A 17162-nucleotide genomic window follows, 5' to 3' on the forward strand; every position below is an offset into this window, starting at 1 on the left:
ACGTCCAGAAGGAATCATATCCGACCCCATAAAGTATATATATTCTTGATCAGCATCAATAGCCGAGTCGTTTGAGCCATGTCTGTCTGTCCGTCCCTATTAGCGCCTAGTGCTCAAAGACTATAAAAGCTAGAGCAACGATGTTTTGGATCCAGACTTCTCTGATATGTCACTGTTACAATATTTCAAAACTTCGCCCCACCTCCTTCCGCCCCCACAAAGCACGAAAATCTGTGGCATCCACAATATTGAAAATACGAAAAAACTAAAAACGCACAATCATTGAGAACGGCCGTATCTACGAGATTGCTGAATTTTGATCAGATCGGATCATTTTTATAGCCAAATGGAACAAATTAATTTGCAGTGGCTATGCAGCGCCCGACGACATGTTCAGACACGTTTTCTGTCTCTCCCGCACGCACACATTGTCGCTCAATGTAGCCATACTGACTAAGTATCGAGTATAAATGTAGAGTTGCGGTCGCCGCAGCAACTCACAACGTTCCCCTTCGTTTTTTAGTGGCAATGCGTGGTACTCTTGCCCTTGCTAATTTTGACCTGGTCATACATGCGTATGTATATACATATAAGTACATATATAGATACATAGTATATCTAAATTTTTAAATACTTTAATTTTTTTAATTAAGCATTTAAATACTTTATCTCAATTGGGACAGAAGACCTTACGCCGTTAATGTTTTTTTAAACTATACTAGCTTGTAATTTTGTATAGCCCTTTAATCATAACTATAAAATAGGATAAGTTTCACTGTATCCATAGATCTAGTCTGAGATACCAATAAAGAAACTCATCTAACACTTCACACCTTTTTTCAAATAGCTTGAGTATGCTACATATTTTTTTTAAGATTTTTGCAATTTCAACTTCTTTCAGATCGAATCTATTCACTGTCGCTTCGTTGAAAGGCTAACCATGATCTAGAAATAGATATAGAATATATATAGAATGTAATAAGCTACGTTGCGTATGTACATAAACCGACTTCAGTTTGGTCGTTGCAACTAGAACTGGAAAGAGTCGGACTAAGGAGGTGGTATCCTCCGTTGTGAAAATGAGAGTCTCAAGAGACGGCGACAGTCTTTGATGACGGAAATGAAAGATGAGTGAAAGCAATTTTGTTGTTCTGAGACAGACTGTTTCTGATACTGATTTTATTTAAAAGAACTAATTCTATTTACATTCAAAAAAAGGTGCAAAAAGTTCTGAGTCTGTAAGAATACGGTAGTAATGAGTAATGCTCCAATATTCCAATATTCAACATTAGTTGAGATATATCAAACTCGTATATCGAATTTAGTGTTTTCTTGCGCCTTGCTCTCTCTCGATGCGTTTTAGTACATCATCCATATTAGTGACCAGCTGTTCGAGAATTTCTTCAATCAGTGTTACGCGATTTGTTAGACTAAGAGATAGTAAAGAAAACCAAGGTGATTTACAAATAATAAATGGCACTAATCAAAGTTTCGGAGCTCTTACTGAAATAGCTCCTTGTTTTGAACATCGGGGGGAACCTCTTCAAAGTAACGGGCGCTGAAAGAGATATTTAGCTAAAATGAAAAAGGACTGGTAAGTTTACTCTGGTAAATATACTCTGCTTGGGTTATGTTTGCTAGCACTTTAGGCTCTTCAAATTCTGCGATCGTGCCATCCACATCAGTCTCATTGACAGAAGCAGCTCGGCGGGTAGGCTGAACCCGTCCCTTCCGGCCACAGTGGACGATCCAGTAAATGGCTGCAGCCAGCTTCTTATAGATATATGAGCCCAAATGACTGCGCCCTTGAGTAATTTCACTCTTTACCGAGTTATAAGTTTCCATGATGATGGCCAGGAACATGTTCTAGTGGAATACAACTTATGGTAACCGACAAAACTCATTCGATGTTCAAAGCTTACCAGCAATATAAAAAACACAAGTAGAATGTAGGTGAGAAAGTAGATGGGACCCAGCACGCGATTCGCTTGCTCAATGAGATTATATTGAAAATCGCCTAGGATCATGCGGATCATGGTCAAGACTGAAGTGACGAAGTTATGAAAATCTGGATGCTTAGTGCCGAAGAGCAGAAGACCCAGTTGAGCATAGGCCAAAAAAACAATGCCGAACATAAGACTGAAGCCAGCCAAATCTTTGGAGCACTACAAATGTTCAAATAAATCTTCAAAAATGACATCTATTGAAATTAAAATATTAAAAAATACCCTTCTTAATGTAGTTGTAAACTGAACAAGTGTTTTGTTGAAACTGATAAACTTGAATATTTTTATCCATACAAGAAAAGCTAAAATGGCCATCATATCCACATAGATGATGTTCACAAAGCAAAGAACATCGATACTTTGATAGCCCGTGTGCCTCTTGGCATTTCGTGTAAGGGCACCAACTTGGAATGTATGCCAGACGTTGTAGATCAAGGCCAGGTAGCAAAGCTAGGAGTGCAAAGGTAGATTGCGAAGCGATGATTAAAAAAATTGTTACCACTAGTACACTAGTACTGCCGAAGGAATGGAAAGGTAGATCAGGAAACGACCAATAATGTTAATATTTACCACTAATACAATAGAGTCGAGAACATTTAGCAACGACCTGTAGTAAATTGTAATCCCCGACTTTCTTAATCCATTAACCTCACAGATAGTATAATAAGCGACCATGATATACCAAAATATATAGATCACAGTCATAGTCTGACTGGTATCGTTGAAGAAAGAATACTGCTTGACAGTTTGCAGATGCGTCTGTGGTATCACACCTCCCGTGGGGGGGATTTCGGCTAGAAGTCTGGTTGGAAGAGAAGCTTTAAATGAGCTGCACTTTAAGTCGAAGCTGATCCCTACTTGACGCTTTGAAAGATGTCCGTATTCTTGTTGTACAGATTGAACTCCATCAGACATAGCCTTGAGCCGCGATCCAGCCAATTATCGGCCCTCAGTTTATTTATCTTCTCCAAATTATCGTCCTTGTCATAGGTCAGATCAGCGATGTAACCACCAGTACTATAGAATGCCAGCACTGTCCAAATCGGAGTCGCGTTCAGCTTGCCCATCGTGTAGAACTCTGTACCTTTGTGCGTACCGGTTTTCTCTTCCATCCCCGCCGAATAGGCGGAGTAGCAGGTGTTGAAGTGTCGTACGAAGTCGTCGCTCGCTTGGCAACTCTCCCTGCGGACACGAATCTGCCGAAGGCGCGGGGGACCGAGCAGAAGGTTCTGGAGCAGATATACGCGACCCGCGAGATGTGTGGTTGCCTTCGAGTTTTGTCTAGTACTGGCAGAACCATCAAAACCAGCTCTTTTGTCGTAGAAAGTTTGCTCGTCCAGCTCGAGGGCTTCAAGCGTGGCGGCTCCACCGATGTCTTCAAGCCCGGCATCTTGTGGTCGTTGTTCCAATTCCCCGTTCCGTTTCTGGGATTCATCATAATCGCGATCCACATACCCATCCTCCACATTCCAGTGATCCTCGCTGGCCTGACGCAACGCTTCAGCGTTTTGATTACCGGTTGCAGTGTCATTTGGTGCTTCTGTAGTTATGGTCAAATCTCCGTGCAATGTTTTTATAAAGTTGTATACCAAATAGTCCCACCAATCTGGGACAGTGAGGATCTTTTCAAAACAGACCGTAACGGATGGAGCCACAACCATTTCGCGAGTGGCAAATAGTTTCTTTATAGTATCGTTAAAGTAGAACATGTGAGGGTGACGCACAGATAGAGTTACTGCAACAAAAATTATTTTAATCTTAATAGCGCTTGAGGTTAGAAAAAAAGATGCAACATGTTGTTTGCTGACTTTTAAGATCATAGAAATGGTTATCGTATTTTAATCTTATCCGAGTTTTCGGAAGTAAGCATAATTGTTTTTATTAAACATGGAAGAGTTGTTTGAATTTGCATACATGATTGATTAAACATTCGAGTAAACTTTCAAGTAATTATATTGTAATATTTATATATCAGAATATATACCGGTCTTTATACCTTACGGATGTAAACACCTTGAATGTGAATCACCTACTCACCCAATGATGTCAGAACAAGAAATATGATGAACACTCCAAACTCCAGGAGAGCATCGCGCACTTCCTCATCTGTGGTATAGAGAATGCGCGTTGATTTTCCTTTTTGGCCATGGTGTATGTGGACTTCGCGTCCTAATCCATTGGAAAGTGAACCACTTCTCGGGGTCGTAATCAGTACCCCCTTTTTTCGTCCGAACAAGCCGCGTCTTTCCTCTTTTGCCGTCTCCTCAGTTACACCAGAAGAACGGGTCTGATCCAGAGGTGGATCTGCACCGGGTTCCGGAGGCTGACCACGGCTCGCGTCTGGTTTCTCTTCAAATGCCGTATCTTTTGCGGAAGGCGGAAGCGACACTGCTCGTGCTGACCTTGGGGGCGAAATAGGACTTTGAACCTGTCCATCCGGTCTTCGACCCTGACCCATTGACGACATTTTTAATGCGAACTTTTCTAAGATATATTTCAGTTAAAATTATGCCCCGATTTGTTTGCAAAACCGAGTAAGGACTAAAATAAATCTTGAAGTTTAAGTAAAGATTGCTTGGATCTGGCCCAGGTACTCAGCAAAGCCGTGTGTCTACATTCATACCCGATACTCAGTTGGTATATTTATATGTAAGCTTTTTTTTTACATGTGATTCTTTTTCTCTATTCCCATATTTCCTGTTTTCTATTCTCACCAGCCGTTTTATCTCACTTCCCTCGGCCAGAGCGCGCACACTGCACTAGGAAGAGTGAGTGTGATAAAGAGTATACGGAGAGCGTAGCGTAGCCAATGCAACTTCATTTGTTCCTTCTGGTTATAATACTGATCCGACTGCAATCTGGTGGTTATGATTCTAATTTATTGAGTTTTTGTATCTTTAAATTTGTAGATTCCACAGATTTTCGGTATTTGTGTGGTGGCAGGGGGCGTCAAAAAATATTAAAGCAATCCTTATTGCAAAAGAAACAAAATACATGACTTTGTGATGCATTAACATTTGAAACCATTTTCAGGGCAGTTCAGCTTGTGAGTTCTTTATAAATAATTTTTTTCTTAACCCAAACTAAAATTTGGCTGGTAAATAAATAATCAGGGTAGCAACACTTTTCGTTTGTGCGCCTACATCTGACGCAACCCGATTTGGTTATCGGAACGTTGGCAAGAAATACATTTTTGCGTTTAACCACTAACCATACAGTATAGTCTTTTTTTAGTTATCTCCATGTTTAGTAAAAATGATGCGATTCATCCAATTTTTTTTTCATAGCGATAACAGTAAATATGTGGTCGCGAACGTACGACTAAGGCTTGATCTAGTAAATGTAAAAATCTGCGAAACGGAACGGAATATTCGAAAGCAGTTCATTTATTTTTTCGCTAGTTTTGTTTTTAAATTGAATTTCAAATATAGTATCGAGAAAAAAGTATGGTCAGACCATATATTTGATCGATAATGTCTAAATATCCTGAATATTTGTATACTTTTCATAGAATTTCTGGTATTTTCCAATATTTTTTAGCACGCGACTTGTCCAATAAAAAAATGTAGAAATTGTGTAGAAATTCCAATTAGAGCCATGCCCAGACCACATCGAATTAGTATTCGTGAACGGCATCGAGTTACTTATTGTTTCAATTTCAATCTCTCAAAATGTCTGAAACAAGGCATAGAAAACGGTTAGCGGTAAAAACGTAGATAACGGAGGTTTTTCACACTGGCGCTTCCATGCGGATTATATGGGAAAAAAACCGTCAAACGTTTTTTAAATATATTATATAAAACTATATTTAATTTTATATATCCGCTAAAAAAAGGGCAGGTTATTCAGGAAAAAATTCGATGTATTTTTTTTCACTAAAGTTGTATGGTAGTAGCTATTCAGAAAATACGTTAATAGAGCGAGCTGAAAATGCGCAAAGAATACCTTTTAAGCTGGAGGATAACCTATTCAGCCGCCAATATGCATTTGATAAATGTATGGTGCTATACTTTTTAATGGATTAAACTTAGTTTAATATAAATTCTAAGCGGTATATAAATACATATGCACCTAATATGTAGAAAATGTGTAGTTACCGTGTAGTTAGCATGTAAAATAATTGATTTTGTGGAAATTGTTGTTGACTTTTTTTGCTGAAGCATTTCATGATAAGCAATAACTTAACTTCGTCAATCAGATAAAATTATGTTTTCAGAGCTGAGGGTTCTGCTAGTTAGTAATATTCAATGGAATATCCAAATCGTAGAATATGATGGAATATGAATACAAATAATTTGTCGGTATATTTTTGGTATGTTTCGAAACTGAGAAGTATATTGTTGAGGGTCAGACCGTATATCTTATCGATAAATCCACGGCCACACTGAGCTCTATATAAACAAATTGTCAGCCGTACGGTTTAAGGAAACTTCCTTATTAGTTTATTCAGTGCATTGCCATGATGGAGGAACAGTCCGACGATGAGAACTCGGAGCCCACTCCAAAGAAGATAAAGCGGGAGTGGGTGAAGAGCTACTCCAATAAGGCCATGGAGATGATGAAAAAAATGGGCTATGAGAACGATAAGGGTTTGGGTAAGAGCAATCAAGGTCGCTTGGACCCCATTATAGCTGTCCAGCAGGATGGTCGTCGCGGTTTTGGCCTCAAGCTGGACGCAGCCCACTTAGCCGCTGGGCAATGGGACCCCAACTGCGAAGAGCTAGAGATGCCAGAGACATTTGAGTGGCTGACAAATGTGGGCTCGAATGCCAGTCATTATGCCATGGATCAATTGATGCGCTCCGTCGTGTTTGGTAAACGCAAAAGCACTCTGGATGATGAGACCCGCTATTGTAATCCAGCAGTCCTCCATGACATCCTTACGGCGAAGTCGGCATTTGACGATCTTAACGACTACGAGAAACGCCGGGCCCGCTCTCGCTGCAATCCATTTGAGACCATACGCAGCTCCATTTTTCTCAATCGGGCCGCCGTCAAAATGGCCAACATTGACTCCATGTGCGACTACATGTTCACCAATCCCAGAGATCTCGAGGGCCGTCCTCTGGTGGATCCCAAGGACCTCCTCTACTTTACAGACATGTGTGCGGGTGAGTTAATGCTAATCGGGTGATTCCAGTTGGAGTTCTTCTGAATGTGCTCCTCTTTCCCAGGCCCCGGCGGCTTTTCTGAATATGTTCTGTTCCGCAAATTGTGGGAGGCAAAGGGATTTGGATTCACGCTGCGCGGTGCCAACGATTTTAAGTTGGAGAAGTTCTTTGCCGCCTCCCCCGAGTCGTTTGATACCTACTATGGCATCAAAGATGATGGGAACATATTCGACGACCAAAATCAGGATTCATTGAACGAATACATACGCCGTCACACACCCGATGGCGTGCACTTTGCCATGGCCGACGGAGGATTCTCAGTGGAGGGCGAGGAGAACATACAGGAAATTCTGTCGAAGCAGCTTTATCTCTGCCAGTTCCTCACCGCACTCAAAATATTGCGCAAGAACGGCAACTTTGTGTGCAAGGTGTTCGATCTGTTTACACCGTTCAGCGTAGGCCTTATCTACCTGATGTATAAATGCTTCCACCAAATCGCAATCATCAAGCCAAATAGCAGTCGTCCGGCCAACTCGGAGCGCTACCTTGTCTGCAAATACAAGCAGGAGGATACCTCTGCCATTACTAATTTCATGAATAAAATCAATATTATGCTTAACGAGGAGCGCGACAGTGATAACGACATCCTTGAGATATTCGACGCCAACGAGATCGCTGCAGATGCAGATTTCATACACTACATCATCGACTCGAACAATGCCATTGGAAAGAAGCAGATTGTGGGTCTGCGAAAGATCGCTACCTTTGCCAAGAACACGGAGCTGAAGGAAACACGCCAGTCGGAGGTACGTCAGGAGTGCCTGAAGCGCTGGGTACTGCCCGATAAGCTGCGTCAGGCGCCAGAAATAAAACCAACAGATCGCCTGCTCGAGGAGCTGCTCGTCGATTGGTGGCAGGATCGCAGCTGGCTCAATTTTGCGCCAAATGAGATGAACAATGTGGCAGCCCTCTCCAATACCGTGCAGAATGTCAGGGACTGGATATTCATGCCGATCGGGCGGGAAGAGACCAACATCAATAGCTGCAGCCTCTTCATGTGCAAGTCGCGCGGTAATCTTCTCCGCTACACGGAGCACAAGAAGTGGGAGCTGGTCGAAACGTCCTTTGAGGTGCAGGCTCGTTCCATATTTTTCGGCCAGATCGTCTTCGAGTTCTACGGTGAGGGGCGCACCATTCAGCGCGTGCCCGCTCTGCACATCATCGACGGGATCTGCCTGGGCGGCATCGACATCCGTCGTCGTCCGCTATGCGATCGCATCAGCATGTGCGATAAGTATGCGCGTAGCTTGAACAAGCCGTACAAGAAGGAGCGCAGCTGCGGTCCCTTGCGCAGCAAGCCATTCTTTCGACTGCAGGACATGAACGCCTTCTTCAGCGAGATGCGCCACTATGTGCTGAAAGACAATTCGCAGCGCTTCGGCTTCTCCCTCGATGACAACAAGTTCTTTGTTCCCGGCAGCATTCTCATGCTCTGCGAGTTGAACCAAAGCTATGTTTCGGCCAAATCGCGCTCTCGCAACCAGGTCTACTATTTCAACACCAAGAACAAGGAGTCGTATTATAAGGATAATATACCCAGCAAAAAGACCTCCGAAATCTTTGCCTCCTTTCGCCAAAGCTACGCGCGCCGTGCACTCTGGAAGTGGACGAACCTGCGCCAGGTCGAGGAGCATGCCGACGAGGACAATCCAAAGATATTGTTCCGCAGCCATTTCATTAAATTTATCGCGGACAAGTTGGCCCACGCGTAAGCAACATCTGCAATTGCATATCCATATCAAGAATGGACAATGCCCGCAGTAGATCTTAATATTATCTATATTTAAAAAGAAAGTACATATTTTTTCGCCTGCATAGGATTTATCTGGAGGTTTTACAACAGATCCTGTATTTTACTTATACGAATTAAGTATCTGACGAACATTTGTCCCCAGGAGCTGTTCCAAAAATTTTAATTTTCTGTATCTGACGTTCATATGTAACTATATACATAATTATTTGTAAATTTGTGTCGAACCGAAATCAGAAGATTTTTCGTATGGCAATAGATCCTACCAAAAAGAAGACAGTCAAGGCTTTGCATGCCCTTGCCGAAATTTAGCTAGTTTTAATTAATGTTTTTTTTTTTTTTTTGTGTTTGGAATGCAGAACCCTGAAATTGTGGATGAAATACCACAGAGAATCACTTAACAATGCATATATATGTGAGTTTCGAGTTTCGACTCTGATTTTTGACAAAATACCATCTTTACATTTAACTATTTGTGTGTATCTCCCCGAATATTGTATACCTTTTGAACGGTATACACCCCTTGAAGAAAGCGAATGCATGGCACAAATGAATCAAGCATGCATATCGTCTCTGTATAAGTCTTATTATGATTATTTTTCCGCAAGCAAAACCAACCAATAATAAACAAGTTTGCGTTACCGGAAAGCATTACTGGATAAATAATCAAACAAATGAGAAGAATTATAAGCATCGAAGATATGCTGATTCCTAAATTCGTACGCATTATACACAATCTCACTCTAACACCATTGCTCTTACAGAATTGTTTACGAGATCTTATTATTTATCGGCTGCTTTGACTTCTGTTTAGAATTTTGAGCCCCAGAGGCACCCCTCACACCACACCCACTCCCCCCATTTATTTCATTGAAGTTTGTCATATTATAAGTGTAAATAAATGGAAATAGCCAACAATAAATACAAAAAACTAGGCTTATCTCTCGAGTTGATTTGAACAGAAAATTTCCCAGTCGTTGAAACCAAATCTAAGAATATGAAACTGGAATTAAGAACAAGAAAGGCCAGCTTTGGTGACCAAAGTTTTGGCATCCTAATGATGTAGTGATTTAATGAGCAACAGATAATTTTGTTTGTCTCATTTTAAGAAAATGTCTATGTAAAATGTTCTGAATGTTCTGTTTCTGGTCAAAAATCAATCAATCAAGTCGATTCCGCCCACTGCTAAGGTGTGATCGTATCATTACTTTAATCTGATTATAATCTTATCTGATTATCTTTTTTCAACGAACAAAATCGTTTTGCCACGAACTCGAAATAATTGAAAACATCTGGAATAATAATAATGGAATCGCGCAGCGATCAAGAGAGTGAGGGGACAAAAAACAAACGGCTTGGGGAAACAGTGGAAACAATGAAGTGAACTGAGTGAAGGTTTGTATAGCCGGTGCTGACTGTAGAGATCCAAGCAAATGCACAAGGACTGGGGCAACCAAGGGTGACATTAGTTCAATTCATCGACGATATCGATCAACTGGTTCGATTTAGCTAGTGTCGACTGTGGTAGCCTCACATTTAAAAAATAAAACAGTATACTATATTCTATAGACTAGAGACTCTTCCCCTTGGAGACCAGCTGTGGATATTGATACGGCCTGTTGAGTAGTTTTCGTGTCCCCACCATAAATTTGTAAGGTCCGAGGAGAAAATATCGACACAACAGGGTATGTCATGCTCTTCTAGCCCATCTACAATATATCTCTCTGCGAAAGACTTCCATGGTAGTACGGCTATAAAACAGGAAAGAAAACTCTTCCGATATCTCTCGACGGCTTCTTTATGGTCGTTCCTGTTGCCAGGCTGGACTCCGACTCAAGTAACGATTTCTCGAATATCTGACATTATATGCGGCGCGTAATCAATTATTATCAATGAAGTAAGTAGATTGGGGAATTCTTTAGTCATTTTTGCGTTTACTACATATTTAAGCGCTTTCTAGTTCAATATTTATAGTAAATCTTTAGCATTGTCTTTCTTTTGGTGGTGTCCAGGGTCCGGGGTTCGGGGTCGGAAGTTGTCAGCAGCAGAATTCGCTGCATCCGTGCAGCTTAATTAATCACCCGATAAATGGACGAAGAGTGTGGCCCGGACGCGGATGCGGATGCGGATGAGGGGGCCCCAGTGACTCTGTGCTGTTTACAGTTGGAGCCAAAAAAGCAAATGGTCCGCTCACGTCCCCGCTTCGGGGGCAATGCTTCTGCAATTCATGCCACACACAATACAGTTACACATTGAAGGAGGCGCAGAGGTGTGAAGAGCGGCTCACGAATGTCCATCGGACATGCGCCAGTAATTAACGTCCCATTTTGGGTTAGATTATCCATGAATAATTGGGAATGACGATGGTCGCGCCTGTCCAATCCCTGGCCATGGCAGCTCACAGTTAGGTGCAACCATAATGGATGGAGGAGCAGTCCCCGGTTGGGCTGAGCTGGCTTGGGCTTGGGCTTGGGTTGCGCAACTGCACCAGATTGATGATGGCCCGGCAAAGTGTACGAGTGGTCCTCCTTCCCCACCGTGAGTGTTTTGGAGACTGAAAACTTTGCTAATTGCTTTTTGGCTACGGCAATGGCGATGGCGATGGCAATGGCGATGGGAATGTTGATGACGACGAGAGCGGGGCTTCAGTTTTCAGTTCAACTGCAACGCACAGTGGTCCATCGGGATCCAATCGATATACAGTGATAAAGCAGTGCAAGATATGTGATACGTAGATCGTTGCCAACAAGTTTTTGTATACCATCGACTTCTGCTTGAATTTAGATTGTTTTTTAGACTTCTTTTTTCTTAGTTCTTAGATTCTTAGATTCAAGAACAAATCGCGAGAATCAACCTGGGACCAGTGTGCAGTGTGTGGCATGTCCGGGCAAGCTGTGGGCATTGTGTTTGTGCTGTGCATTTAATTGTGCTTTTTTGGTTCGGCCTACGATTGCCGAATCAGCAGAGAGTTAATTACACACACAAACGGAGGACCAGTTAATAGTTTTATACATTTTGCACACTTTGCCTGCTACGAGCATCTTCAATTGTCAAAACAAATTTTTGCAACTGTGCCGTTCATTTGTAACGGAATTACGGACAGCCCCAGAGACGACCCTGGCTCTCCCCATTCTTCTAACAGGCGCACGCTCCACTCCACTCCACTCCACTCCAGAGCTGTCGGGCCCTGCTCCCTCGAGGCCAGAGCACATGAGACCTCAGTGGGAGTTGAGTCGCACTAAAACTGGATGTGGACCATGGTCTGGGTTTGGGTCTGGGTCTAGGTCTGGGGCTGACCGCTGCCCAAATGCAAATGTCATTTTGTGGTCATTCGAATGAATAAACGAAATTAAATGCCAAGAAACGGAAAAGGAAAGAGTTTGAATGGCAGTCCAAGTGGAAGTCGTAGCTGAAGCCGTAGCTGGACCGAACCCAGGGCCACCCCTGGCTTCAATAAACCATTTGGGACCACAAATGATTGACACATATCGGAATCAACCTTGAACTAAGAGGGGAATTTCATCTATGTATAGAACAGAGTACGGTTCAAATATTGTTTCCCTTTTTCTTACGTAAGGTTTCCTGGTGATCAATTAGCCAATAGGTTATTGATTGGTTTATGAAAAATGAATGGGGTATATCGACATTGACTATGCAAAATCGTTGTATATATATGATATATGATTCGAAAGCCTTAATGTTAGACTACGCTTTGACGGATCTAAGCATTTACTTTACCATAGTAAATAATAATAAATACCTTTTATAATTTGAACCGGCACCGTAGGCCTGTCTTATCCAAAGCAAGCTTCCTTACTGGTTGATGTTCTGATTGATATTTTCCTCATTATTTCCTCTCTTGTTTTGCAACGAACTCAAACCAAAGTTAAGATCTTCCAGAACGGCAAAAGACTGAGCTAGGGAATTTCTGGATTGCCATCTGCAAGATCCGATAGCTTCTGTCATCTCAAGTTTTGGGGAGCTCCCTCGCTCTTGCCATCTCATCTTCTTCCACATCGTGCCCCTCCTTTGGCCACGTTGAATGAGGTCATTGGCGAGCATAAGCATGCGAGTCGCTTTGAATTAAGATTCCTTTGCCTGACTGGGACATCTTCCTCTTCGTGACGACTTGAGCAGTTTTAGAGGTGGTGGAGGAGGAGGAGGAGAGTGGGTCCAGCAGATGGGTATGGGTTGTCGGATGCGTGGGTGGTGGCACAGAGACCACATTCGATTAGCGGAGTGAAGAAACTCGATGAGTTTTATTAGTAAATAATGGCAAATCATTTGCCAGTTGACACTTGCTGAATGGTCGAAGGAGGGCAAATTGGGGAGGATGTCGGGGGACATCTGGAGAAGGGAAATGTCAATGCCAGGAGCAAAACAAGGAGCGGGACTAAAGCCGAAGCCAAAGCCAAAGCCAAGAAAAGTCCTGCCCGTTGCGGCTGCTAATGAGCAACATTAATGAGAGCTATTTTTCATTGAAAGGACAATCAGTGTGACCATGTGTGCCTGTGTGTGTGCCTGTGTGTCGCAGGAAGATAGAGTGTGGGGGAGGGTGATTGCTGATGAGTGGTGGGAGTAATGGCTGAGGAGGATGCTCTCCGTTTCTTAAGTCTCTTGGGTATTTAAGCGTCCAAAATGTAGCAAAGATGGCAATGACAGCAGGTGCTACACACATGCACGCACAGACATTCACACAAGCACACGCACACACGCACACACTTACGCATGTGTGTGCATGGCTGTACCGTTACACTGATGTCAGAGCCCATGAAAATTTAATACAATGGAAAAGAAAGCAAAGAATTTGTAATTAAATTAACCATTTGCTGCCTCTTTCTTTTTCACCCACTCCCCATGATTTCTGCTCTGTTTAATACCCTTTCTGAGGCTATTACGATTCTAGCTAGAGGAAAGCCTTCTCACTTTATGTATTCCTCATCTACAGTCGTCTGTCTACACACTCTTCTATATAAAATGGGACCCACAAGACTACCATATCATAAAATAGTCTTTGGAAACATAAATCTTTGTATGAAAAGCTAATTAGTTTCTAGTGTGGTTTTTGTTTCAGGGTTAAACTAAATTCTCAACAGCACTGGATGACTATATATATATATAATATATATATATATTATATATATATATAATATATAATATTTACATATGTAAGAGTATTCAAAGCTTCGTTTCCCGATGCTATTATATGATGATTTTTTATTTTGTTGCTCTTGTTGTTTTGAATTAAATATTTTTGCCTTTTGCAGTGCGCGTGTGTGTGTGTGTGTGTGTGCCCTTCCGGGATGTGGCTGGAGTTGAGTGGGTCAGCGGAAACCTCAACAAATTCCACTTACGGCCGGGGAGTCCCAGACTCAATCAGTTCCTTGTCCAGCTTCAGGTTGTGGTAGCTGGGATGAGGTTCGGTTTTGGGGTTCAGGTTGTATCTGAGGTTCAGGTCCAGTACGACACTCTGGAGAGAAATGTGAAATGAAAAATCGACTTGCAATTAGCAAACATGAAACATGACTACCTCACAGCTCATCCCCCGTCTGTCTTTGAGGTATGTGTACAGACAGAGCCTGGCTCCGGCTCTGGAGCTACGAGGGAGCGCTCCAGGAGCTGGCAGCGTTGTCAGCATGGTTAATAAGTTACTTTCGAGATACTTTATTACTTCCTTGGTGGTGAGCGACAGCTGTGTGTGTGTGTGTTTGTGTGTGAGCTTTACAAAGGGTTGCCATTTCTCCACCCCAATCTCCTTCCGCCGCCGCTTTCTCTCTGTATCTCTGTCTGTGCGTGAGTGTGTGCAGTTTTTTAATTTATGCGATTTTTGACTGCCGTTGCCCACAGCGTATGAATGGGTGGAGATCCAGCTAGATGGGGGTGGTAGAGTGCGTTGCACAGTGACATGCGGAGTAATTAAAATTCATTGAACGGGCAACGTATGGGATATGACCTGGAGACCAAACATCCTCGAATCTTCACGAAAATTGCCTAAAGGCATCATAGCAGAAACAACATTCATTTACAAACAGTTGAACCCGCAGAATGTATCATGTATTATTTATCAGGAGTTATGTACCGTGTTTTTTTGCTCCGGTCAAGACCATTGTAATGTTGGAGAATGGAAAATAGACTTCGGATGACGAAAACGAACCTTGAAGGTAATCTTATTTTGCTATGCTGTTATATTTCAGTAGAATTATGCTTGGACTACAAAATCTCCGAGTTTTTAAAGTGATTTTTCTTGTAAAGATTGGCGAATCTCGAACCACAGTGTCGAGCTTCGATTGTCTATGCCTGGCGCACAAAAGTAGGCAATAGTTTCGTTTGCTGAACGTTATCAGGAGGACAGACAGGGTGCCCCCATGCGCACACCCTGTACCGTGCAACCTCCGACCAGCAACCCCGTGGTACCCGCAGACTTTCGTCGAGTTCCCCATTCGAGTTTTTCCTTATTTATGCAAATGAAATCAATGCTTGTTGACGTATATGGATGTGTTTGTGTTTGTGTATGTGTATGTGTATGTGTGAGTGCGAGTGTGTTTGTGTCAAAAGAATAGAATTTTTCATTTTAAATTACATGCCAGCGCATACATACACATGTGTATGTGTGTCTGTGTGTGTGTGTCTGTGTGTGTGCAAAGAAAACTTTTGTTCGTTTGTTGTTGAAGAACTTTTGCATCGAGACTGAACTCAGCTCCACTCCACTTCACTCCGTTTTGAACCAAACCGAACCAATCTGAAACGTTCTGAACCGAGCTCCACTGCTGAAACGCTGTCGAACCACATTAAAGGTAACTATGCAAATATTTTTGCGGCTCACACGAGCAAACCCAGAAACCAAAGCTTGACCCGGACCGGGGCCGCACGGGGGACCCAGACCCTGAACCGAAGAACCCTTTGCCCTCATTTGGAGAAGGCGTTTTTTCCCCCTCAGCCCTCTGTGCGCTTAACCCTTTGAGTGCTTAGGTGGTAGCCAAAAATATTCCATGCTGGTCAATAGCAAAACTACAGAGCACCCATTCCACTAGATCAAACCCACATTCAACCTCTCATTGAAGTTCGTTTTCGGTTCTAATTGTGTTTGGCCGTGTTCGCTTTTAGTTCTTTTTTTTTGGCAATCACTTAGTCAACTTTCAACTACTTCTCTTACTCCGTGTTACAGCGTGTGTATCTTCCTCTCACTCTGAACCCATTTGTAGCTCTTTTTCACGCTCAACCCATCCAAATTTCCCTTTCGCACACATATGTACTCATGTATGTATGTAGTTGGGACTCTCTCTATGTGCGGAATGTCTAATGTAGCCACATAAATCAAGTGGCAGCAAACCAGAAAACATTGCAATCCTCACCAGTCCCCTGTCTCTGCCTCCATGCCCCATGGGTTCGCCTTCATCCTTCATCGTTTAGCGGTGGACGGAGGATTCCCCTGGTCAGTGCCCGGGCTAATTGAAATTAAAAATGTTGCCAAGAAGTTGCTGAGCATTTTTCATTCGATTGCCAGCCCGGAACCCATCAACACCAAAAAAAAAAGGAATAAAAAATGTTCCTACTGATTTATGCTAATGTAAGGCAAAAAAAAGAGGAAAATATTGGAATATTTGTAGCAAATTAATAAGCGAAAAGAATTAATTAGATAAATAATCGAATAGTTTTAGTTCGTACAAATATCTGAATAAATAGTTGGGTGTTTACCAAAGTTTTAGTAAAACTTTTGTACCAGGGCCTCATTTAAGGTACATATATAATACTCTTTTTGCTTCGCTAGACTATGTCCATATCAGCCTTGCTAACTTATTAGTGAAATATTAAATTAAAGTAAATGTACTCAACGCCCCTGGGCGTGGCTCAAACACCACGAAACCCTGGAATATGCAACAGCAAGATTCAAGCCTTACAAATCTTAGCCGCTTACAGCTGTACAGCCCAACGGATTTCATTTGGGAAATATTTACTTCTCTGGTAGTACAATTAAGTTGTGTAATATGCAGTAACGTGCTGCTTATTACTGAAGAAAAATCATATGCTGATCGATCCTTTTTACTCACCAACGGGAAGCGGGAGCGGAAGTTCACTGGCGATATTAGAAACATCCAAGATTATAAATTAATCTATTAAATAATTTATTCCAAATTAGCGTTCAAGGCAACACGAAATCAGATGTTGCGCCCACAACCAAACAATCAACTACAATGCAAAATTATTATAATGGCTAATGCAATATCGGGATATCAC

General features: G+C 42.2%; 2 protein-coding genes across 2 annotated transcripts; one reads left to right on the top strand and one right to left on the bottom strand.

Moving 5' to 3' along the window:
* Positions 1–1146: 1146 nt before the first annotated feature.
* On the bottom strand, positions 1147–5151 carry LOC117184847 (polycystic kidney disease 2-like 1 protein). Its single transcript, XM_033383878.1, has 8 exons — positions 4044–5151; positions 2865–3741; positions 2577–2808; positions 2229–2456; positions 1923–2165; positions 1619–1866; positions 1505–1558; positions 1147–1430 (listed from the first exon to the last, which is right to left on the bottom strand). The coding sequence occupies exons 1-8, from the start codon at positions 4471–4473 to the stop codon at positions 1322–1324; spliced, it is 2421 nt and encodes an 806-aa protein (XP_033239769.1). The 5' UTR covers positions 4474–5151; the 3' UTR covers positions 1147–1321.
* A 1206-nt stretch (positions 5152–6357) lies between these two features.
* Cmtr1 (Cap methyltransferase 1) lies at positions 6358–9867 on the top strand. The gene is made up of 2 exons (XM_001355178.4): positions 6358–7117; positions 7181–9867. The coding sequence occupies exons 1-2, from the start codon at positions 6466–6468 to the stop codon at positions 8887–8889; spliced, it is 2361 nt and encodes a 786-aa protein (XP_001355214.2). The 5' UTR covers positions 6358–6465; the 3' UTR covers positions 8890–9867.
* Positions 9868–17162: the final 7295 nt, after the last annotated feature.

This window comes from Drosophila pseudoobscura, chromosome X (assembly GCF_009870125.1).
Source record: "Drosophila pseudoobscura strain MV-25-SWS-2005 chromosome X, UCI_Dpse_MV25, whole genome shotgun sequence".
Taxonomy (NCBI): domain Eukaryota; kingdom Metazoa; phylum Arthropoda; class Insecta; order Diptera; family Drosophilidae; genus Drosophila; species Drosophila pseudoobscura.

Bases quoted from the DNA above. Each gene is read 5' to 3' on its own strand.
- LOC117184847 (XM_033383878.1), bottom strand. From the start codon at position 4,473: ATGTCGTCAATGGGTCAGGGTCGAAGACCGGATGGACAGGTTCAAAGT. The intron at 2,809-2,864 runs GTAGGGATCAGC...TCTTCCAACCAG, and splicing joins GACATCTTTCAAAGCGTCAA to ACTTCTAGCCGAAATCCCCC. The intron at 2,457-2,576 runs GTAAATATTAAC...TTGCACTCCTAG, and splicing joins TCGACTCTATTGTATTAGTG to CTTTGCTACCTGGCCTTGAT.
- Cmtr1 (XM_001355178.4), top strand. From the start codon at position 6,466: ATGATGGAGGAACAGTCCGACGATGAGAACTCGGAGCCCACTCCAAAG. The intron at 7,118-7,180 runs GTGAGTTAATGC...CCTCTTTCCCAG, and splicing joins CTTTACAGACATGTGTGCGG to GCCCCGGCGGCTTTTCTGAA.